This window comes from Pezoporus wallicus, unplaced genomic scaffold, assembly GCF_028554395.1.
Source record: "Pezoporus wallicus isolate ANWC-B61680 ecotype Strahan unplaced genomic scaffold, APGP_CSIRO_Pwel_v1 contig_8333, whole genome shotgun sequence".
In the NCBI taxonomy this organism is placed as follows: domain Eukaryota; kingdom Metazoa; phylum Chordata; class Aves; order Psittaciformes; family Psittacidae; genus Pezoporus; species Pezoporus wallicus.
This window is the reverse complement of record NW_026637037.1, coordinates 1,991,131-2,014,397: the sequence shown is the minus strand read 5'-3', so window position 1 is coordinate 2,014,397 and position 23,267 is coordinate 1,991,131. Positions and strand designations below refer to the sequence as shown.

At 41.9% G+C, this 23,267-nt stretch overlaps 1 protein-coding gene across 3 annotated transcripts in view; it reads left to right on the top strand.

Annotated features, from left to right (window-relative positions):
- The window catches only part of DPYD (dihydropyrimidine dehydrogenase), a 346,003-nt gene that overhangs the window by 250,694 nt on the left and 72,042 nt on the right, over nucleotides 1-23,267 (top strand). For all 3 annotated transcript variants that reach the window (XM_057402775.1, XM_057402774.1, XM_057402776.1), the window contains 2 exons: nucleotides 7,471-7,591; nucleotides 8,413-8,532. In XM_057402775.1, coding sequence (XP_057258758.1) covers nucleotides 7,471-7,591; nucleotides 8,413-8,532 — 241 coding nt within the window. The remainder of the gene's footprint in view (nucleotides 1-7,470; nucleotides 7,592-8,412; nucleotides 8,533-23,267) is intronic.

The following is a 23,267-nucleotide window of genomic DNA, read 5'->3' as shown; positions in this document are numbered from 1 at the left end:
TTAATCTGCAGTATCTTGTAAGCAAAAACTAAGCTTTTTTCACTTGTAGTACATGCTCATTTATATGAGCTCTATGAAATCTCCTCCGTTCAAAAACATTACAGGGTTTTTCCTGTTCTAAAGAGAGCACTTTAATATAGAGAAATAACATAAATGTCTTCATTTACCTGGTAGATTTCTTTTAAAAGGTCCTGTGGAAGAAAGGAGCATTTCAGAGTCTCGAAGTATATATAAGTATATCCTTGAATTAAACCGGTGAGCAAAAGTCACAGTACATATTGTTGCTATGGTAGTGTACCTGAATGGTAGCTATGTGGACGTGGATTAATTCTTCTCACGCGAATCTCTGATGATTCAGGAATTCTTCCACAAAAACCTCCAAAACAACCAAACTTACAATCTCTCCTCTTATTGCAAAGACCTTTTGTTTCAAAGTGCAAGTGAATAGAAGCTGAACTGGAACAAAGCATTTGATGCTTCCACAACAAAAGATGAAATCGTCCATTTAGGGACATCTCTGGACTTTTATCCTGAAGAGATTTTTACTGTCCCGTTGTACTGAAGATGTCCAATGAGATCTTGAAGTTGTTAGCTTGGTTTGGGGGTTCTTTTTTCTCTACTAGTAGTAAAGGCTTCCACTACCTTCTTACACTTTGGGCCTCATGCTAAAAGGCAATACTGTTGACCAGAAAAGAGCCCTGAATTCACGTGCTGCCATCTCTCAAAGCTTTATTTTGTGGCATTGGTGTCACATCGCGTCATATCCTAGATTCTAGCCAGAAGGATACAAGCTCTCATCCAGCAGCTACAGTTTGGGGGGGTTGACCAAGCTGGCCTCTGAAGTTTTTTAGCCATTTTCTTAATTTCATCCTAGTATATAGAGGTAGTTTCACACACAGCAGTGAAAACTGTTATTCCTGCCTTAGGTTAAACTGCCTCATTTCTTTCTTTCTGACAGCTGCGGTCAATAGATGTTAACCAAAAGCTGTCAAATTTCCTGAGAAATGAGGAAGCATTTTTTCCACTCTGGATGGGAAGCAGAGAGTTGCTCATCTTCTGTCCTGGGAAATCTTCCTTTCGTTTGACAGGATTTAAACAAATTGTTAGCTTTAATTAAGTTTGAAATGGGACAACTGCACAACCCAAACTGCCCTTTTCTGGATGTGAGAAGACAGTAAAATTAGCCATGAGGTTCAGGAATGGTGTCTCTTCTGCTCTAGTGATTGACTGCAGTTCTATATTTAGGTAATGCTGAAATTTGGGCTAGGTTTCAAGAGAGAGAGTTTTATGAAGGCAATGTCGGATGTCTTGGAGGAGGAGGGAGAAAATATAGCTGTGGAAAAGATCAATAGTAATACAGTACAGGGTGAATTCTAAAGACAGACGAGGCCCTCAGTGCCCTGGGTTAGTGGTGGACTTGGCAATGCTGGGGTAAAGGTTGGACTTTATGAGCTTAAAGGTCTATTCCAACCTAGTGGATTCTGTGATTCTATGCCATTAATTTGTAATGCTTAAGGCTGAAATTCCCATATTTTTTTTTTTTAATTCTGATTTCCTCATGAATTTCTGGATTCATGTTTGATCTGGAAAGGAAATACGTGATAGACACATATAAAAAGTTAAAGCTTATCAGGCTCAGCCCATCTGTGGGATGTCTGTAAAAGATGCTGATCCAGACCTGCGTGTTGAGCTGCTGGAGTGGATTGAGTAGGTGAATAATCTACAGAAATGATCATTCCTCCTTTTCCAAAGCTGCCCCAGTGTGTCCCGGCCCTGCCTGCAAGTGCAGGCTGTGGCAGGTAGTGCTGCTGTAATGTTCACAAGGAAAAGGTGGCATGGTCCTGTTGCGTGGAGGTTATCCACAGATGGAGGAAGATTCTTCTTTCTTGTTTTTCACATGAGGGTGCATTTGAGTCCTCGTGGGCGCTCAGACAGCAATTTGACTGAGAGCAGGTTTAGCTCTTGCCTTGTAGACTATTGAATGAAAGAGTAAAGTGATTATAGGATGTGAAAGAAATTGAAAAGCCAGAGCTTGCAAATTCTCACTTAGAAAGTTTTTCTTAGGCTGCATCTTTCCTGAAGACAAAAGCACTCCCTCCTTTTCCCATAGCTATCCATACGAGTTTGGAAAATGGATCTACTGTGCTGAGTGAAGAAGTTAACTGGAGATCCCTCCAATGCTAATAGATGTTAGAGGGCTACAAGATATACTTCCTGAAGAGCCTTTATAGAAAGAAGTTGTCACCAGAACGCCCCGATGAGGGACTCTTGGTGCCACTTGCTTACTAACTATATATAACAAATCCCATGTCAGCTTCATGTGTATTCAATTTATGCAAAGATAAAATAAGTCCCGTAACTTAGAATCAGCTTTTAAAATTGCAAACACATTGACATAATGCATGATTTAGCCATGAAATTCAGTTGCAAGAGATACATATGTGACTAGTTCTGTGGCCATGAAGTATTTATGAGGAAGATGAGACTTACGCTTGCATTAAATCAGGTGTTCTGATTCCTGAATCTTTGTTGTTTAGGTCATTGTAGTCAGTGATTGCTGAGATTTAAGAACTTCACATGCAAGGTCCTAATATATCTTGCAACATTCTCTGTTCCCGCTAGTCAGGAGAATGGACTTGCACAAATCACCAGCATGACCTGTAATAATAACTGCTATAGTCCTATGTAAGAAAACCTTCATATATATGTAAAATCAGGATTCAGTCTGAGAAGAGTTGTACGTCTATACTTTCCACAATTGCAAAGATCCTTACTTTGTTCTTAGTGAGACAGAACTGCCACCGTGATAGTAATTAGGAGGTGGACTGAAGATTGCATGGTATTGTCCATATTCTGCAGCATGAATTAGACTGGATCAGCTCAGCTGCTCTACTGAGTGGGCACCTTCCTTCTGAAGTTCTTGGGGAAAACTCTGTCACAGGTTTATTTTTATGGCATCTTTCAGACTGACATTTGTATTCTTTATATATGCACACATGCATATGTACATTCCCTCACACATCTGTGCTTCCCACGGACTGTTTGCGTAGTTCACAAAAGCATGTTCTTGACCCTAAAGCAGTTGTATTTCTCTCTGTTGCATTATTCAGATACTCTGAAAAACTGATTAGATTCAAATATTAGGAACATTTCTTTTGTGCATGTAGCAAGTATCACACGGTTTAAGGTATTCTGAAGGATCAAGGGCAGTCTTCTACCGGACAAACCTCTTCTGACCTGTATGCAATTGACTTAGTAAAAGCTGGGCACCGAAGCAAGGTGTGTTTGAGGAGGTGCACCTCAGTCTGCCTCTCCTCTCTCCCATTTACTAAGCAGCTGTAATAGTACTTCCCTGCCTCTGAGAGGTGTTGTGGATACAGTGTAAAGATCATGCAGTAGCAGCATAGTGTAAAAACGAGGATTCTGCCAGAGCACTGAAAACAGGGCACAATAAAGACTTCCAGAAACCCAGAGTCAGACATTTCTGTGGTAATCTTGTCATGAGTTTATTTCTTTCCATGAAATACAAGGAGAGGTGACCTACTCTATGCTCAGCGTCTTCACACTCCTTTTTAAACAAGCAGGATGTATCTGCCTTGGGGGTGATAGGACGTGGGATTCATCTCATTACCAGTGCCAAATGCAATCAGTAGACAACTTGCTGCTTTAATTTCTGAGGACTTACAGTTATGGTTGTACTTAAGCTTATCGTGATCATTTAGGGGGAAAAAAAAGGTGAATGGTTGTTTTTCCTCTAGTATATCCACCCATTGGCAATGACTGGTTAGGATTAAAAGTTCCATCTAGCCCAAGGCTATAATGAATATTCAGGCAAAATGGCTCTGTACAGCTGCTTTAGGGAAGTATAAAGGCAACGCCTCTACCACTGAAATCCCCCGTGCCTTTGGAATAAACAAGCAATATTTGATTAAGGACAGGAAGACAGAAGACACAGTTCTGTACATCTCATACCAAAAGAGACTTTGTGTGGTGTTAAATTGCCAACAGATTCATGGAGGTAACGGTGCATGAATCAGTGTTACATTTTGGTCGATGGTCGTTTGACCAAGCTCTCATTGAAATACTGTTTGTTTAAAAGACAATGATAACAAAAATAGAGCAGATAAATGAATTGTGTCCTCAACTGAGGCTACAGCCCACCGAAACACTGTTCGTTCTTCTGGATTGACCCACAGAGCAAAAACATGCTAAACATACATTGCTCTGTATCATCATCAATGAGGGAACCAACAAACCTGCTTGTGGGTAATAGAAGAAGATAATTTGTAGCAACAAAAGCAGTAAAATCCTGTACTACATGAAGCAGAAGAATATTTTAGTTTGTTGATTTAATTACACCTAATAACATTTTACATAGCAACCATTTAGAAAATGTTTCTTAACTATGCAGGCTTTATCAAGCACTTTATCAATGGTAAAAGCCGCAGGCACTTTCATAAAGTTGGATTGTGGTAAAAAGAAGAGATTTATGTTGTATTAGCAGTGATAGGTTTTGTTTCTAGCGTGATTTACTGGCCTCAAGGTTCATTCTTTTACAAGTAACATGCTCATCCTTGAATGTTGTATAAATCTAATCTCTGCTTAGAATCAGTCAATGCAATTTGGAAATTGGGGTCAATCTTTCAGAAAGCCAAGTAGATGTGAAGCCTTGAATCAGCAAAATTAATAAGGCAAAATGAATCATAGAATCCCAGACTGGTTTGGGTTGGAAAGGACCTTACAGCTCATCCATTTCCAACCCCTGCCACAGGCAGGGACCCCTTCCACTAGAGCAGCTTGCTCCAAGCCCTTGTGTCCAACCTGGCCTTGAACACTGCCAGGGATGGGGCAGCCACAGCTTCTCTGGGCACCCTGTGCCAGAGCCTCAGCACCCTCACAGGGAAGAGCTTCTGCCTTAGAGCTAACCTGAACTGCCTCCGTTTCAGTGTGAACCCATCACCCCTTGTCCTATCACTACAGTCCCTGATGAAGAGTCCCTCTCCAGCACCTGATGCCTTATAATGCATTTTTCCAAGTCCTCAGTGCAAATAGAAAATTAATGGGGTTTTCTTGATGATTTAAAAAATAAAGGGTGATGTTACAGTTAAAAACAGGTGGGGATGTATTCCTCTTTGTGAATCTTTTAATTGTCTGTGGGGTGGCACAAGGGTAACCAGTATTCTTTTAAAGGTATCTAACATAATCTTTATATGATATTTATTTAATGAGCAACAAATTAGACAAAGGATGGGGGGGGAGGAGGAGGGATCAGCTTTAGAAATGCCTGTTTTATTCCAAAATTGTCAGATTTAATGGAATTTATCAATTTTTTTATATACTATTCAACACCTTTCCCATTGCTCTCAGTGACTCTGCAGCAAAGCACTGTGTTATCTTCTGTTCATTTTTCCCTGTTTCCTCACAAAACATCCTTTTTCCTTGGGCTATGAAGTGAAGGAAAATCAAAGATTTCACCTCCTTTGGTTGAGTTTTCCACTTATTTTCCGATGAATTTACCTGTGGTTTTATGGGTACTAAATCCGGGCAGGTTTCCAAGGCTAATACAAGCGAGCCTTTCAAAAGGTCTTTTTCTAAGCATGTGCCAAGCTATCAGATAGTTAATCTGTTTAGTAGCTTGAGAAATTGAAGACCCTTTCATTGCATTTGTTGCATTAATCTGGGTGTGGGAGAAGCAGAATCGATGGAAAATTTAGGTCTTTACTTACTTCTGGAAAAGAAAAAAAGCTCAAATTATTCTTTATTAAGTCAGGCAGACTCGTTAGGATGGGAATTGGGTTTGTACAAAGGAAAGAGCTCTTCCCAATAAGTTACTCAACATGGATTAAACTAATTGTATTATTTGTATGTGTTAGTGTGTGTAATTTCTATGGCAGCAATCTTAGCTCGCTGAAGTCAGCGTAATGAGTTATGTGGTGCCAACCTCCTGAACGGTAGCACAAGGATTCCTGAGAATCATTAACATAAAGGATACACAATTCATGTCTCATTTCTGCATGGGGCCTCAAGGAAATTCAGAACAGAAATGAAAGTCAAAGATACAGCTACTCTCATCCTACCAGTGCAGCGCTCATCCATATTTCATGGGTGCTGCATGGGCGGGGAGGTCACTGTCTTTATTGGAATGGCACAGCTAAGTCTCAGGGTTTTACTGTTCATGTCAAGCACTGTGTGCTCTCGAGGAACACAGCCGGGGGGGGTGGGGGGGGGTGTGGAGGCGGATTTGTTTGCTTAACCACTGATGTAAAAAGAAAACACAACAAGGGGTTATTTCCTGTGTTTCCACTGGATTTCTTGAAACTTCATTTAGGCTCATCCCGTTCTCAGTCACAACATAGCAATGCAGCTCTGTGAGGTTTTACAGTATCCAATTGTTCTGATGCAACAGACTTTATTTTTGGAGCGATTCAGTAAATGTAAATATCTGCTGTGTTCACTTTTATTCATTTTCCCTATTTTGTTCATTTTCCCTATTTCCTCTTATTTTTTCTTCAGAATAGTAAGTGAAGGAAAATCACTTCATGACCGGGAAGTGATTTTCCCACTGCGGTACCAGTGCTGCGGTACCAATTTGCCTACCCAGTGGTTACACTTGTACTGAGTCTTGTAATAGCACCATTCAGTTCTTAACTGCATCACATCTACGTGCATCACTATTGCAGGTTTTAAAGTATTTGTTGAAGGCCATTATCGGTACCAAACGGAAAAAAACAACAACCCATACCCTGAAAGTTATATTGAAAAACAACCACTCTATGTGCCAGAGGCAGAACGTTAGTTCCACTGAGCTGTTTGCAATGGAAAGGATAGTTGATTACTGTCTACATGAGATGTATTCCATAAGGGAAGTAGATGCCTGGAAATCAGGAAAAGCCAACACTTGATTCGATTTCTGGCTTTAGCAGAGATGATTTCGATCTTTCATTTACACTGTGGCCATCCCAAGCTGTTCTCCTAAGTCAGAGGAGAGTTCAGAAATGCTGAATTGCATTCTGATAGCTCTGTAAGCTCGCCTCATCCTTGCTGTTCTGATCAAGGCATGAGCAGCCAATGCTTCGGTTTCACATTATTTGATAGGGTTCTGATTACGTTCAATATATGTTATATAGACTCAGTCATTACAGCTGAAAAGCGATGGGTAAAGAAAATCTCTGTCATCCAAAAGGATCTTTTTCCCTCTGTGGGAAGGGAACATTTTGTGACATCTCTGTCTTTTGGGGGGAAAAAAGAAGCTAATCTTCCTTTTTTTGTGATCTAACCTTTCTGCAGTGGTTTTGCGGTTCCTCGATGTGTCTGAAATAAGTTAACTAATGAGATGAGGTTGAGCCCTGGTGTGTAATTTCACAAAATCGCTGCATAGCCATTTACAGCAAAGTTTTCTATTTCCTTGATCTGTCTTTTGTTCTTATTACTTTTAATTATGTCCTATATTTATCTGACCTATTTGAACAGGATCCAGAGCTGGTACGGAACATCTGTCGCTGGGTTAGACAAGCTGTTGAGATTCCTTTCTTTGCCAAGCTGACCCCAAATGTCACTGATATTGCGAATATTGCAATGGCTGCGCAGGAAGGTAACCAACTCCAGTGCACAAGCTGTGCAGATTTACTCATTTGCCGGATGGGGTAAGACAGGGCAGTTGCTGAAATAACAACAAACAGCACCAGAAACTAATGTGAAGAGAGTTTGAGGTGTTTAGAATGAGCACAGCGATCAAAGGCTTCGTGATTGTGTTCATGCTTCTAGAATGTAGCAATATATGACAAGAACTGTATTAGACAGTAAGTTAGACATGCTTGTGTGTGTGTGTTTATCTGCACGCTTCTGTGATAGTTTTACGTTTACCGTATCACTGTAAACTCCCCTATTCCTCCATTTAATAGTGAAAATGGTGTGTCTGTCCTGAGGAAACAGAAATACACCATTTGAAGGTATGTGGCTTGGGTTTTTGCCATAGAGCTTAAAGTGCAGCCTGTCAGGAAATGAAGTTTGCAAGTAGGAATCTATCACTTTGAACCGTGGTCATCATTTCTCTGTCACATCGCTCATCTCGCTCCTCACAAGGTTGGAGGAGGTGACCTCTGTGCTGGGGCACCTCCAAGGATCAGCCAACCACTGTGGCAGGTTCTGTCCCACACACCCGCAGGGCAGAGATCTGCCTGTCAGCCCCAGCCTATCCCTTACAGCTCTTGCAGCCTGTCTTGAAGCTCATGTTAAATTTAGCAGCCCAGAATTGGCCCTGTGCATCCCCGTACAGTTTGTTGCTTTCTGTCTTCAGCTGTTTGTTTGAATTTCTCCTTATTTCACACTTTCGCAGTTTTCCCGTTGTATTTTTGTCTCTCTTGTCCTTACACACATGATTTAACAAAAAGCGACTGACCTTTTCTTTCACAGGTGGCGCAGATGGTGTTACAGCCACCAACACTGTGTCGGGACTGATGGGACTGAAAGCAGACAGCACACCTTGGCCAGCAGTCGGCGGGGGCCTGAGGACCACATATGGTGGCGTGTCAGGTAGGTGTTGCCCTTTTTGATGCATGCTGCTTCCTTGGAGGCTTTCAAAACATCAGGAGGTGCTTGTAGTGGGCTAGAATATCATGTCTGCAGTCACACCGAGTCCTTAAAGCTCACTGCTGGTCAATGTTTCGAAGCCATGACAGATGGAACAGATTAAGTGTGAAGGCTCTTGGGTTGCCCTTTCCTTAATGGTGAAGTGCTGCATCAGAATCCTGTGATGGGGTCGCTGGAGAGGGAAGGAAATCTCTTCTCTGGTGACCCTTGCTTTTCCTCAGATTTTTCATTCTGTCACAATTGTCAGGCCCCACGTTAGACAGAGGCTAATGAAAGGGCATCGCAGGGGGAAATATCAACAACCCAAATGCAGTGTGTGTTTCATAGCCTCCCTCCTTCCCACCGAGGGCACCTCTGCCAAGGAGGTTATTTCCTCCTCTTCCCCCGGGGCTAAAAATGATAGACTGTATTAGGCAAACATATGCATATTTTGTAGCCTGTTTATTGTAACACACAAGAAGAGCTTGCGTAGGAAGTATTTCCAAGTCCTGCTTCACAGTTTCATTTTCAAACCAGCAGTGAAACTTATGCACTCAAGTTCAGTGCGTGCGCACACTAATGTATTAATCTATTGACCCTGTGCACTCTGTTGCTGTGACAACATGAACTTGGCCCTGCGAAGACAATACTGTGAGCTTCTTGACTTGACTGGTATGGAGATTAGTCTCCTTGGTGATAGAGGTAGCAGTAAATATACATAACAGAAGTAACAGCATCCCCCTGATTGAGTCAAACACTGTTTTATCAGACGTGCCTCCTACCTCTCCCCAAAAAACATAATGAGAAGAGACCAGACAGGCAAAAAAATGCTGTATTTTATGTGACTGGTGTTATCCTTAGAAATGCAGCAAAAGAGAACTTTTAAACAAACTTTAATTCAGATGAGTGTATTCAGTGGAAAATTGCCTCATTGCCTTAGATAACTACATGGAATTTGGGATTTTTTCAAGGAGGCTGAAAAGGAAGAAAGAGATAACAATCATTATGCCTATTGCACGGTGATTATTTCACAGTGACACTCCAGTAAGATGTTATATCTTCATATTATGCAAAATGTGAGGAAGAGGGGAACAAGAGCAGAACAGCTACAGCCCATTTCAATTTCTCTAGCCTGCCATGTTGACAGGCAAAGAATAAAGGAGGTCACAGTGGGGGCTGTGCATTAAAAATTAATAACAGAACTATTGCAGTAGTATTTTATATAAGTAACACTATTCGCATTGCCTCATTGAAGTTGCAGTTTCTGAATAGGCCTTCCTACCATAAGTCTGTCTAATAAAATCTATCAAATAACTGCGTTAGGAAAAGTGTCTCTGTGGCACAAAGCTGACACATGGGTGTAGTGGAGGTTGCAGTGGCACCTGGGTGCTTGGCTATAAGGGAGGAGGCACCAGTATTTCTGGAGTTTATAGTCTGTTGTAAGTGGGACTTGAGGAAAAGTTCTTTATTTGATATTTATATGGATGCAGTATCAAAATGTATTTTTAGTGACATGGTTTAATGGAGGACTTGGCAGTGCTGGGGTAAAGGTTGGACTTGATGATCTTCAAGGTATTTTCCTGCGTAATTGATTCTGTGATCCATCATAGGAGATAGACAATGTCATTTTTGGGTACACCATTGCCCATGATGCAAATCTGGTTCTTTAAAATACATGAAAACCACTGGGAGTCAATATGTAGCCAGTAACATCAATGGGCTCTGCAGTACATCACAGCGCTTTCTCCTTGGCCATCAGGGTTATAGCAGTACACAGTTTAATGCAAGCAGGAAAGCAATTTTAAGTGGAGAGAGCTAGCATGCTTACAAGCAGACCATCTTGTCATGTCAGAGCGAGGGGCAGGGCGACCACATTCTGAGGTCTGGTCTGGCTATGTCAGCGCTGAGATGCGTGGCCTGCAGCCAGACACTTGACCTTTCCGTGCTTTGTTCCTCCTGTCTGTGAAATGGCAGTCACACCACATCAGTGCCTACAGGCTGCGCTGGGAAGTGCTCTGCAGTCCCAGCAGGAAAGTTGCTTCCTAGTGTCAAGTATTGGTTTTCTGTTTTGATGTGCTTCCACGTCTTGTTTCTGGTTTATTACCTGATGGAGTCGGGAAGTTTTTGTTGTTTCTTCAACTAATTCCTCTCAAGAGAGAATTAATCTTTTAAGTGAAAGGCAGTGCTATTATAAAAGCAGTAAGCCTGGTCCATTTTCCATGTGTTTTACCAAAGCACAGCTGGTTTATCATGTTCTCTAGTGCACAAACCTAGAGCAGATAGAGTGCATAGCCAAGCTGTATCTCAAATGCTGGACTTTTTCCAGTCGCACAGATTTCAGTTCTTTTCTGGACTAGAAATGAGACTGGCTTGGCACAGAGGTACAGGAAGAGTCTGTGTCCCACAGGGTGCAGTGATCCTGGTGGTGTATCACCAATAGTCACCAGCCCCAAGGAGGCCTCAGCGCAGAGTCCCTGTGGTCAAGGGTGCTGGTAAGGTCTGAAATGTAGCTGTGCTCAGAGCTGCTGGCCCTCAGCATCACCCAGCCAATGAGGGATTGCTCACAGTTTATGGAGTACTGGAACTTGGCCTCTTCTTCTCATCTACCTCATGCGGAAGCAGCTGTATGCAGGAGGCCTGTCCTTCATTATTCCAGAGATACTGAAAAGAGGATTTCTTTTCAGTTCCTAAGTGATGGTTTCCTATGGTTTGTGTAACATCCATACAAATAACAAGAAAAAATAGTTGAACATCGCTGCCAGACCCTGCCATGTTTTGAGAACATCTTTAAAACCAGAGACACTTAATGAGATTACTTGAAAACCCTCATTTAGCTTTGAGTTGTCGCAGTCAGTGTTTTCTTCCTGTTTTGATGTAATTTGATCATCTGGAAATGGCTAAGCTGTAAGAGGCATCGCTGTTTCCTCCTTCCTCCCCTCCATGCTGTTGGGTGGGTTTGACAGGGAAGGATCTCGGTATCCCAGGTGGATGTTTGACCACTAGACTGTAGGATTAGGCTCTCTCTTCTCTACTTCCCTGCGAGTACTGAATGATTAATACAAAGTGGAACAGCTCTCACAGGATGCGCACTCGCTGACCTGCGCATGAGCCTGACTTGGGAGAGCCAGGTTTAAATCCCAGGTGTGAACATGGATTCCAAGTTTGCCCTCCAACTATTGACATGGTGAAATCGCCCTGGGGTTTCTTTTCCCATCCTGCCTCTATCCTGGTGCCAAAAAAACCCACAAGATTTGCAGGAAAGATTTCACTTGAATTTTGACAAATGGTTGTTTTCTAAAGAAAAAACATTTCTAATTGGCACTACAGAGCCTCAGCTGAGCCCAAAGGCTATGGTAGCCCTGTGTGGCCCTGTTATGTGAGAGGACCTGTGCTTAGAGGATTCCAGTCTTCATCCATTTTCATAAGGTTCTGGGAACTGCCCATTCCTCAAAAAGTGGGAATGAAGCCTCCAAAATTTGGTATGGGAAATCAGCCCTTATGATGGAAGAAAACTACTAAAATGAAGCTATGGCTCCCCAACGTGTGTAACTATCATATGTGTTGACAGGATTAGAGGCACACTTTGATTTCCATTAAAAGGAGCTTTTAGAATTGATCCGATAGTATTTCAGGTTTGACATGGGATTTTACCCCGAGTTCTTCCTATATGCATGCAATCAAATGATTGACTATTTAATATTATGAAATATTGTTTCTTAAAATGAAGCTAATTCAGGGGGTTTATCCCCATAAAGAATAATGTCCTCTGGCTCTCTTCTAGTCTGTATAAGTCTAAATTACTTTATAGAAATATAAATTATTCTGTAGCTATTAGAATAAGATGCCGGGTTCCCCAGAGGAATGGTACTGTACTGTCAGCAGCTGCATGCTTTCCTGAGATCTCTTTCCTTTAAATGTCTTTTAAAACTGAAACCCCAAAGTTTTTCCATAAGCTTTCATCCTGTGCTTCCATATTCCAGATGTGTTTTATAAAGCACATCACATTGCAGCACAATAGGGTATCTATTGCAGGCAAAATAGAGCAGCGCTGCTGTTTGAATTTCCATGGGGCCTTTTTGTTCTTTGTCATCTGTTTGTTTCTCTGGTTTTGTCTGGAAGCCAGATCCTTAGGGGATACATTTATAAATCCATACGCTGGACTTTGCAAAAAACTTGGGTTAAAAGCAAATCTCTCCATGGTGCACTTGCTGTGGATCCTTTTAATGCAAAACTATTGCAGTATTTTACAGTAGTAGCTGGAGCACCTCATGTCAATGTACTGTTATTGCTTTCTCCAGGTAGTCCATTCTGCGGTACTTTTGGCATTATTTGCACAGAATAGATTGTACATAGTTTTGTATGGTTTTCAGAGCAAGAGGGATTCAGAAAGTTGTGTGTTCTAACTTCGTAGCTGACCACAAGGGATGTCAGCATGAATATTCATAGCTAGCAGGTTCAGTCATTAAATGTAGGGACGTATAATTGTTGCAGTTAATTTGAGTTACTTTTGAGGTAAGTTAGTGCAGCTGTCTGGTTTTTAAAGAAAGAACACCATCCAACAGCAATTGTGACCTTTAAGGGGCTGCTTTGCAGGTATTACTTCATTACATTCAAATATACACATTCTATGAATAATGGACGTTATTAATAGGGGCGTATATTCTAATTTGAAATGTATGAATTACATTGGAAGAGGCAAAGTTGAACTTCTAATAATAAGGGCTGCCTTTGAATTTTATGACACATCATTAAGGGGGGGGGGGGGGAATAAACCCCGAGCATTCACTTTACTAACCCCAGCTCTTTCAGTGGAGTTTGGTCAATAGAAATGAATGAAAAGCTGCCTAGCACTGGCAACAAAACAAAATGCATGTATGTATAGGCACTTCTGTTTAATAGAAATATTTACTGAGAGTTAAAGACTATTTGCATTAAGATATAGTTATAAAACTGTGTGGAGAGGAGTAAAATAAAATCTATATGCCATAGTGTGATTTTAATTTTGCTTTATTATTGCTGTTAAGTGTAGCTCAGCCATTAAAAGCCCTTATTTGCATCTATTATGTCTGATTCACAAAGAGCCCTCTGTTTTCCACCGTGTCCTTGCAGCAGTGATTTCTCTTAGTGCTCCGCCGTCACTGGTCTGTGTAGGAGAGATCAAAGCCCTAATAATAGATTTCTGACAGGGAGCTCGCCTGCTACCTGCCCTACACAAATCCTCACTGTTCATGTTTGCTTCATGGCAACAAAGCAGACAGAAGGAAAATGCCAAGCGCTGAGTTTGAGGTACAGCCCTGCCATAGCTTGACATTTCAGCAGAGCAGCAGTTTATGAGATGCATAATTTTTCATCTGGGACTCAGCTGCCATTTTCATAGGAGCTTGCGGCTCATCGACTGCCTGGAAGTAGGGCAAAGGTTTACAGCATAGATCAAGGTCCCCATCCTTCCCATCGCTGTTTAAACCCAAGTATTCTTCTTCAGATTAAGGTCTGAGAAATAAGCAGATTTTTTTTTTACCCCACTTTTCGTATTTTTTGGAGCCAATTTCTGTCCCCCAACGAAAACACTTTTAGCACAGGAAGCTTTTGTAGTTGATTCAGAATGATGGGAATTGATTTCATTCACCCAAAGATGAAACAAATCCTGGGACAAGAATGAAGCGCGAGTCCTTCCACGCAGCGTTGGAACAAAGCCGTGGTTTTCTCCTCCTCTCACTTCGCAAAAAAAGAGCTCATTCCAAGCTCAAAATGAATGGAAAGTCTTTGCTCCCGATGTGTAATTGGGTTGTGTTTTAGTATTGTTAGAGATTGCATTTGAATTCTCGCGTCCGTGCTCATGTACGCGGGAAGCGAACGCGGCGTAGGTCCGTGCGAGTGTTTAATTTGGAGTTACACATCTCCGTGAGCTCCAGTGACAGTTCACCATGTCACAGCCTTGCATGGAACAATGGTACAGTGCGTCGGATTAATTAAAGAAGCCTTGCAGAGAACTGAATCCTCAGTATGTCAAGATTTCAATTTTATGTTAAATATTTTCTAAAGGCCAGACCCTTAAATCTCAGGGGCTGTACCAAGCAGTGAGCTGTGAATTTAACCATAGGCTAACTGCTAATGATAAGGAAAAGAGTCCAAGTTGAGGCAGCTGTAATACAGTCATTGGATTAGGCTATCAATCACTCGGTTCCCTGAGGAACAGGCAAAGACGACAAAACAGTGAAAAGGGAAATTAGGAAGGGAGGGCATGACTAGAATGAGATTCTTCACCAAATGTATCTGTTAGTTGGCTGAATCCCCCAAGCATCAGATAGAAATGGCCAGCATTGCTCTCAGACTAAAAGCCAAGTGTTTGTTCCAAACTCCTAGAAAACCATCAAATCGTCATTAACTGTTGCTGGTCTGTGCAGGGTGTTAGAAACTCAGTCACGATCTTCTCCTGTTTTAATAGCCTGTAATTAGGTTAATCTCTAAACCAGTGTTGTTGAACACTCTGGATTTACTGTTTGCATCAAAGCTCGTATAGAATATGTCCAATTGAAATAATTAATTTTCCAGATGAGTGGGTTTTTTTTAATAAACAGATAGCTGTTAAGCTGTTGAGTCTTACTGATGGCTGCTAAAGGCAAATGGCAGAGGGCAATTCAGATAAAATCGTAAGTTCTACTCGAACATAATATGGGAAGAAATAAGAGAGAATGACTGTGGCCAAGCTTGCCCAAGCATGGGTGAAAGAATGTGCAGTTTTAATCTGGGTACAGGTAAGGAAAAAGGGAAATAAGTTCTTTATAGTGGTATGGATTAACATGATAAAGTAAAAGGGGCTCTTATAGTTAGTGACTCGGAGACACAGTCTGATTAACAAAGAATGGAAGTGAACAGAGAGAGCAAAAGAGATGTCAAAGCATTTTAAAGCAGGGGCTTGTATTTAAACTTGGTTACAGTAGTGGGTAGAGTGAATGCACCACATGCAAACTATAACTGCGTTGTGTTTTGGAGATCATTGTGTTGAAAACGATATTTCTCTCATAAAAACTTATTACCGTTCATTTTGGCGGTGATTTAAACATAACCACATTAAGTATCTTATGAATTATTTATCTGAAAAATACCTGGCATTTAAGTAAGACTCAGCACTTTCCTTGTTGAACCTTATCCCATGGGCCACAGCTCATGGATCCAGCCTGCCCAGATGCACCTCTAGAGCTTCCTACCCTCCAGCAGATCAACCTTTCCACCCAACTTGGCGTCATCTGCAGATTTACTGAGGGTGCCCTCGATCCCCTCATCCAGATCATCAGTGAAAATATTAAACAACACCGATCCAATATTGAGCCCTGAGGGACACCACTAGTGACCGGTCACCATCTACATGTGACGCTGTTACAGTGTATGTGCGTGATGGATTCAAACTTCCATTATGGAAGTTTAGGGAGCTTCAATACTGGAGGCAGAGGAAAGACCTGACAGAGGCAGTAGGGTCCAAATTCACATGAATACCTGTCAGTGTTGCAAGCTCCCTGCTGTTGATTGTGCATGGCCCATCATTTTCTTTTCTGCTGACTTGTTATTTGGCACCTGAACCAGCAGCAGGGTTTGTGGTACAGGTGGTACTTGAGAGTGATCAATGAGGCAACTGTCTTCCATGGAAATTACCAACTGTACCTGTCAGTCACAGAGCAGAAATCCTCATTATAATTCCCCCAAAACCCAGGAATCAGGCAGAGTTTGTAAACAATTCTGATTAACAGTTGTATCAGCAGAGGTTAAAACCCCGGAGTACTGACCTGGTGTGTTTTAAGCATGTTCTTTTCTATATCTTACTATGCATATTGATGTGCTCTAGTCACCAAGTGGCATATATTGGTTGTAGAGCCTGTCTGTATTCACTGGAAGACATATTCTCATCCTACCTGAAGAGTAAACATGATTTCATCAGGGACTGTAGCAACAGGACAAGGGGTGATGGGTTCACACTAAAACAGGGGAAGTTCAGGTTAGATCTAAGGCAGAAGCTCTTCCCTGTGAGGGTGCTGAGGCGCTGGCACAGGGTGCCCAGAGAAGCTGTGGCTGCCCCATCCCTGGCAGTGTTTAAAGCCAGGTTGGACACAGGGGCTTGGAACACCCTGCTCTAGTGGAAGGTGTCCTGGAACTGAATGATCTTAAGGTCTGTTCTACCCCAAACCAGGCTTGGATTCTATGGTTTTACATTGCAGGGTGGGCCAACTGGCTACTGTCTTCTGTCATCAGTTTGGGGATACTACCACTGCTGACAATACACCCCAGCTTGTGTACTGTGTGCTGCTCCTCCGCCTGCTTCTGTAACTTCAGTAGCTTCAATGGCTCAGGCATCGCTGTGAGGATGTTGGGGCACCAACGTCTTGCTGCTAAGAACGCACTGGATCAATGTGTTTTAGCAATAGGTCAGGAAGTGGCTTGCAGAGCAGGTTTCCCAGTTCCATGGAATATTCCTTGCTGAGGTTAATCCAGTTGCAGGTATTTTGGCAATCAGATATGGGGGATTTAGGGAAAATAAGAAGAAATAATCCTTGGAACAGCTGTAGCCCAGGGCATTGCTTTACATCCAGCAGCACCAAAAGGACATAGTTACACAATTATTGCTGCTGTCCTGCTTCCATGTCGGAGTATCGTAGAGTCACAGAATGGTTTGAGTTGGAAGGTACCTTAAAGCTCATGTAGTAATGAGCAGCCTTTGAAAGTTCTGCCACTGGTTAGCTGTGATTTCTGATGAACTCACCACAGAGAATATATCTAAATTCACCCAAATCTTGCTAACAGTCTGGATTTTTTAGTATCCTACTTGATTGATGACTAAATCCTGTTGCCAACTTCACACATAAAATACAGGACACAAAAGAGAGCAGATTTGTTTAACTGGGTAGATCCTGGGTTTGTATTTCACTGGACATCACAACATCCCTGATGAGTTATTGCCAGAAGCATCTATTAAAGTATTTCATAGCCATTTTTCTACCTTTCAAAAGAATGCAACTAATACATGGTAGCCAGCTAGGTGCCCCGCATTTTAATGTGCCTTTTCATGCAAGCACACCATGTATAGAATGAGCTGTGCAGATACCCTGCTCGCACCCAGGATACACAAACAGATCCTAAAAAAAAAAACCCTGTAGCAATTTGGCTTTCCAATGTATGATCCATTTGCAGTTCCTCTATTGCCAGGTAATTGCAAATGTCTTCCCTATTAACATGCACCATATAACCGTCTTTACTAAGTCCTTTTTATATCCCTAAAGACACTCATAGTCAGGGATTGAACCACCTTTGTTGGGGTTAGGTGAGAGCTGAGTGAGAACTGTGGAGCACAGTGTCCCACTGTTTCAGCATGAGCAATTCACTGTGCACCTCTAGCAGGTGGAGACAGGGTTTTTAATGACATGAGATCTGTCCCTTAAGTATCTGGTGCCACACCTGACTCAGCACTGAGGTGAGGCTGATGCTGTGAAGAACTTTGTTAGAGGCAGCTCAAAATGAGGAGAAAGCTTGTGGGGTGTGTTGCAGGCAGGCATGCTGATGAAGACATGGGGAACTGGGTTATGGTTGTGTCGATATGTTTCTATATATTCTATATAAGCCATTTATATTCTATATAAACCGTTTCTGTATGTTTCACATTGAGTGACCTATTGGTTTTCAAAAGAATAGATGATTACTCCAGTCCACATCTTGGCTCGGCTGAGCTTATCTTACTCCCTGTCAGTTATTGCTGCTCTTACACTGTTAATGCCATGTCAGCAGCCCATCTATTGAATACACCAGCTTTGGCGGTATTTATACCAACATTTGGATATTTGCCCACTCAAGAGCTGCTTAGATTTTAATAGGGAATGCTCAGAGAATCCTCCTCATTCTATGACCTAATAAATTCTGTGCATCAGGAGGACTTGCAGTGGAGGTATTGCCAGACGAGGCTTTTAAGAATCAATTCCTTTGTACTGTAAGTCAAGCAGCTTCCTCAGGACATATCGAAGGTGGGATTTGAAGAACTCAGACTTCCAAGGACAATCTGGTAGCAACTTATTTTCCCTAAGAAAGACTTGGAAAAGCCTGTGACATGGGACAGTAACAAATAACGAAGAGATTTCTTGCGTCTTTGGTGTTCATCAAAACACGTTTGAGGATCAGTCCTTGGGAAGGTATCCATAAAGGGGAGTCACCCAAAGCCTTGCTGCATCTTGTCCAGTCGAATTTTAGGAAGGGGTTCCCTCCTGCACACAGATGTCTTTCCTGTGTCTTTATTTTCCTTTTCTTTCAGGCTGTTTTACAGCTCTAAGAACACCTCCAGCTCACAGTTAAAGTCAGATATTGTGGGGTGGTAAAAGTGTCTTTAAAAACAAAAGGAAATTGACACTCTTAATCTCTTTCCCAAACTTTGGCTCCTTCCAGGGCTATCTCCAGTGTCTTTTGCTGTTTCTCTCTGCTCCTCATAAAGAAGATTCACTGAGCTAAAAGTTTGCCAGGCAGAGAAGGCAGGCAGTAGTAGTGCTCTCTCCTGCTTATGCTGTCTGCATTGCCTTCCTGTGCTGCAGTTGCTACCAGGACACCTCTGTGCCTGAGAGCCCTTCCCGAAGAGGTACTGATAACCTCTCCCTTGTCCCTGGAAGGACATGGGCATTCTGAGATGATGTGGGTTTCTTTCTCCCTCTGTTGACTGCATCAGAAACTTGAGGTTAGTATATTCCTAGTGTAAGTACCTGTGTCATATGTCTAAGATAATATCCCACTTTGTGATGAAATGGCAGTGGTTAAGCATGTAAATATGTCAGGTTTTTCTGGTGAAGGCAAGGCTTTGGGTTGTTTTGAAAACACATCTTTCTTTAGCCCAATCCATTTTCTAATGTGATATCACAAGAGAAAGTGCTATTTTTATGCTTAACATTAAAATATCCCTCAATCTGTTAATGTAAAGCATCTGTTATTTGTCTGTGTTTTAATAAGCCCCAATAACACCACTGCAATCCCTTAATGCTGTTTCTCATATTCTTGTTACAGTAGGTATATCTGGGACACATCCTCTGGTTTAAAAAGCTCGCAGGAAATTCCAGCAATTTAATCTCAGTGTTAGAAAAAGGATCACAGCAGCCACCAGAGTATTTGGTATTTAAGCTGGTTTTGGTAAAGACTCATGATGTGCTCCCTGGGAGCTAAATATTGACAAGCATGCTCTGGCAAGCAAGATGAAGCTTGGTGGGTTAACACAGCTCAAGTCCCTGCATTGACACTGTAACCCAAGTCCAAAAACTGTTATCCTCCACCATTTACTTTGGCTTCAGAGGTGATACTGTCCACTTGAATTAGGGATTTCTACTGTCTTTTTAATACTGTAACTGTGAATTCATACTTGATCTAGGACCACGATGCCTGCAAGGTTGCTTGCGCATCTGTTTGATGAGACCTTCAGTAATGTGTTGTGTGTAGAATCACAAATGACGGCAGGAAACGATCCCGACTTCAAATCTTTAAAGTAGAAGTGTGTAAAATGATTCTTAAATCACATTTCTCTGTTAGGCAGTGGAACACACCATGGCCCAAAACTGTAAGTCTGTGAGAGCAGCTGGATCAAAAGTGAAGCTTGGACCTGATTCGCTACAGCTTAGAATTTAGGAGATTAATTTTTAGTTGGGTTCTGTAGGTAAAAAGAAAATCCCACTTTTCCCCCTCTGATTTTAAATGCACTCTGTAATGCTTGCAGTTCACTTTCTGATCTTGTGAAGAAAGAGCTTAAGCCTATTTGGGCTTCTAGTAAATTTGGCATATACACTAAATTGATTACCCGATGCATTGTGCAACATATGGCATTGTTCTGTCTTTGTGTGCTTCATAGTATTTCCTTCAATTACCCGCATTTGTTTTGATTCCAAGAAATGCACTTGTTTTGGCCCTCTGGTGCTTTGGACTTAAATGCTGGCTTTTCAGTGCTGAACAGATGTGTTAGAGTTGCACATGGAACATTTCTGCTTTTGTGAGTCTTCGTCTTGGAGCTTTCCATGCACAGTATTAAGTCAGCGAGAGCTCATGCAAATGGGATCTCTTCATTTTCATATGTACATAGATTGCTTAAAATAACCTTCAGCATTCCTAGTAATTCTGCGGGACCAAGGAGAAGAAAACAACCCAGTTGTGACAAATACACTGCCCCCAGAGTGAATCAGTTCCTTCAGATATGTTTGACTTTAGGTTAGAGAAAAGCAGGAAGGATGAGAATGTAATTCCTTTGTGGGTGACAGCAACAGTCAACAGCAGTCCTGTGTGCTTCTGTGAACAGCCTTCTTTCCACGCTGGAGGCTGTGGTTTTAATGGGCATAAAAATTCATCCATGAAAATGCATGGAATAAGGTGCCCAGGACATTGGTATGTAAAGGAGACCGCTTGAGTTGATTTACAAAGCATCCTTCGACAGAGCTTTCCTTTAAATTACCACCGGGTTTAGAGAAAAGGGCAATGTGACATCCTGGAACAAGAATGTGGGATCTGTGTCCAGGACGGGTGACTGCTGCCTCTTCTGCTCAGGTGGAATTGCTCTCTTCACACCCAGATTTACTCCACTTCCACCTTTGTTCTTTAGTGAGATAAAAAGACCAGTGTTTAGGAGTTGTGTGGCTACTGGTTTAATTCAGTGGAAGCCAAGGGGATGAGTAAGTACATAAATTAATACCCTTTACCCCTTGAGCTGCCCTCAATGGATAACAATTAAAAGAGCAGTGCACTAAATTCCCTTGCATCCCCTTATGTTGCTGTGAATACATCAAAGAAATGAATATTTAGTCCTATTAATGCTGTTATTTTTTATTAATGGAGAAATCAGATTATGATACAGGTGTCTAATTTCATCTTGAAATCAGCATTGAGTTGCATAGCTGGTCACAAAGCAGGCCTGATAGAACCATTTTAGTCACTGACCATAATGTATCCAGAGCTAGTAAAGGCCTCCACAAATAGGGTTTGTGCTTCACAAATAGTCTGCACAGCATGGACATGCTATCATTTTGTTTTCCATGAAGACATTAACTCTTCAGCTTGCTCTAAACTCTCACCTAAAGAAATGGAATGAAGCTTCCCATGACAGTGGAGGTTATGAAAAACAAGGAACAGAAGAAAAAGCCTTTCTTTATAGTTGTCATCCCTGTGCAGCCAAAGTCTCAGGTAAAGCCCAAGGTATCAGGTCTCTGTTGGAGGGAGCGGTCCTTTTCTTTTCTGGAAGACTAAGTATTGTCATGGTAATTTCATTACAACAATACCAGTGTCTAAATATTTAGAGACCTATGTGGTTATAACACCCTAATCAGAAGAAAATGTTCTTGTGTCATTGAGCGCTGTGTGTCTGTAATACAGGGTTTTACTGTCTACAGTGGGTATTAGCTGAGTATGTCCATCATTACGATTCTGTGAGCAATTGCCTTTCTTGAAACTGCTTGATATTTAGGGATAAAGCACTTCTGTTGCATCTTGCCAACTCCTGAGGCCCAATCTTTCAACCTGCGGTGCCTTCACGGGAATGATGATGTCTCCTCTCTGGATCTAATCACATCTGAAGAGAATGAAAGGGTGAAAACACGTTTTGTTTTCTGGAGAACTTTCATTGCATTGTACATTATTCTGCTACAAAATGATTATAGTGTTTTCTCTGCCAAAGGTGACAGTGAAGGAAGATAACTTCATGGGAAGAGAGATGTTTGAGTATAGGCAACTAGCACTTGCAGGGGCTTGGCTCGAGGCACTGAATTTATTTGTGGGTTGATGAAACTGTGGTCTCCATTTTTCATTGCCTGGGTGCAAAGCAGTCTTGTGACAGGGTGTGCTGCTTGCAAAGTCTTCACTACCACGGCATTAGTTTAATCTGTGGGCTTGTGCTCTTTCCAGAGCAGCAAACAGACCTGCAATTGCAAGGAAGAGAAAGCACAAGCAAAAGAAAAGAGAACCCCCCCACCAAGTATTTATCTTCTTAAGGCCATGCTGTCTTACTATGTCCCAGGCAATCTCTAATCATGCTTTGAGAGTTTTTCAAAGGAGGAAAGCTGTAAGAAAACATTGCAGGCGAGTTAGTGGTAAATACTGCTCAGAGGGACTCTTGACTTGGGGAGATTTGGTGTGTGTTTTGTGCATTCTTTACACATCTTCATCCCCATCCTGCCTCTGTCCCTTGGAGACTGAGCTATAAAGGCATAGTGCCCTCCAGCTTTAGCAGGAACTACCAGAGAATGGGATCTTCTTGTGCTCTCCTCCTAAAATCTGGCAGAGAAAGTAATTGATGCTTGTTTAACACTGGCATATAATGTAATGTCTGAGCTCAATGTGTAGGAGCAAGTTCATTAGCCTGAATGCACCAACATGAAGCTCCCAATGACTATATATTCACTGAAAGGGGGGTCAGGCATTGGAACAGGCTGCGCAGAGCAGTGCTGGAGTCACTGTCCCTGCAAGTGTTCACACATCGTGGAGACGAGGCCTCAGTGCCATGGGTTAGTGATGGCCTTGGCAGTGCTGGGGAATGGTTGGACTGGATGAGCTTAAAGGGCTTTTCCAACCTAGTTGATTCTGTGATTCTGTATTTTTGACTTTAAAGACCACCTAAAGTTGTAACCCTTCTGCTCCATAGATCCTTCAGATTCTTTGTTAACATAACTGTGGCATGTCTTGGATGCTGGAGAATCTTCCCAGTATGTTGT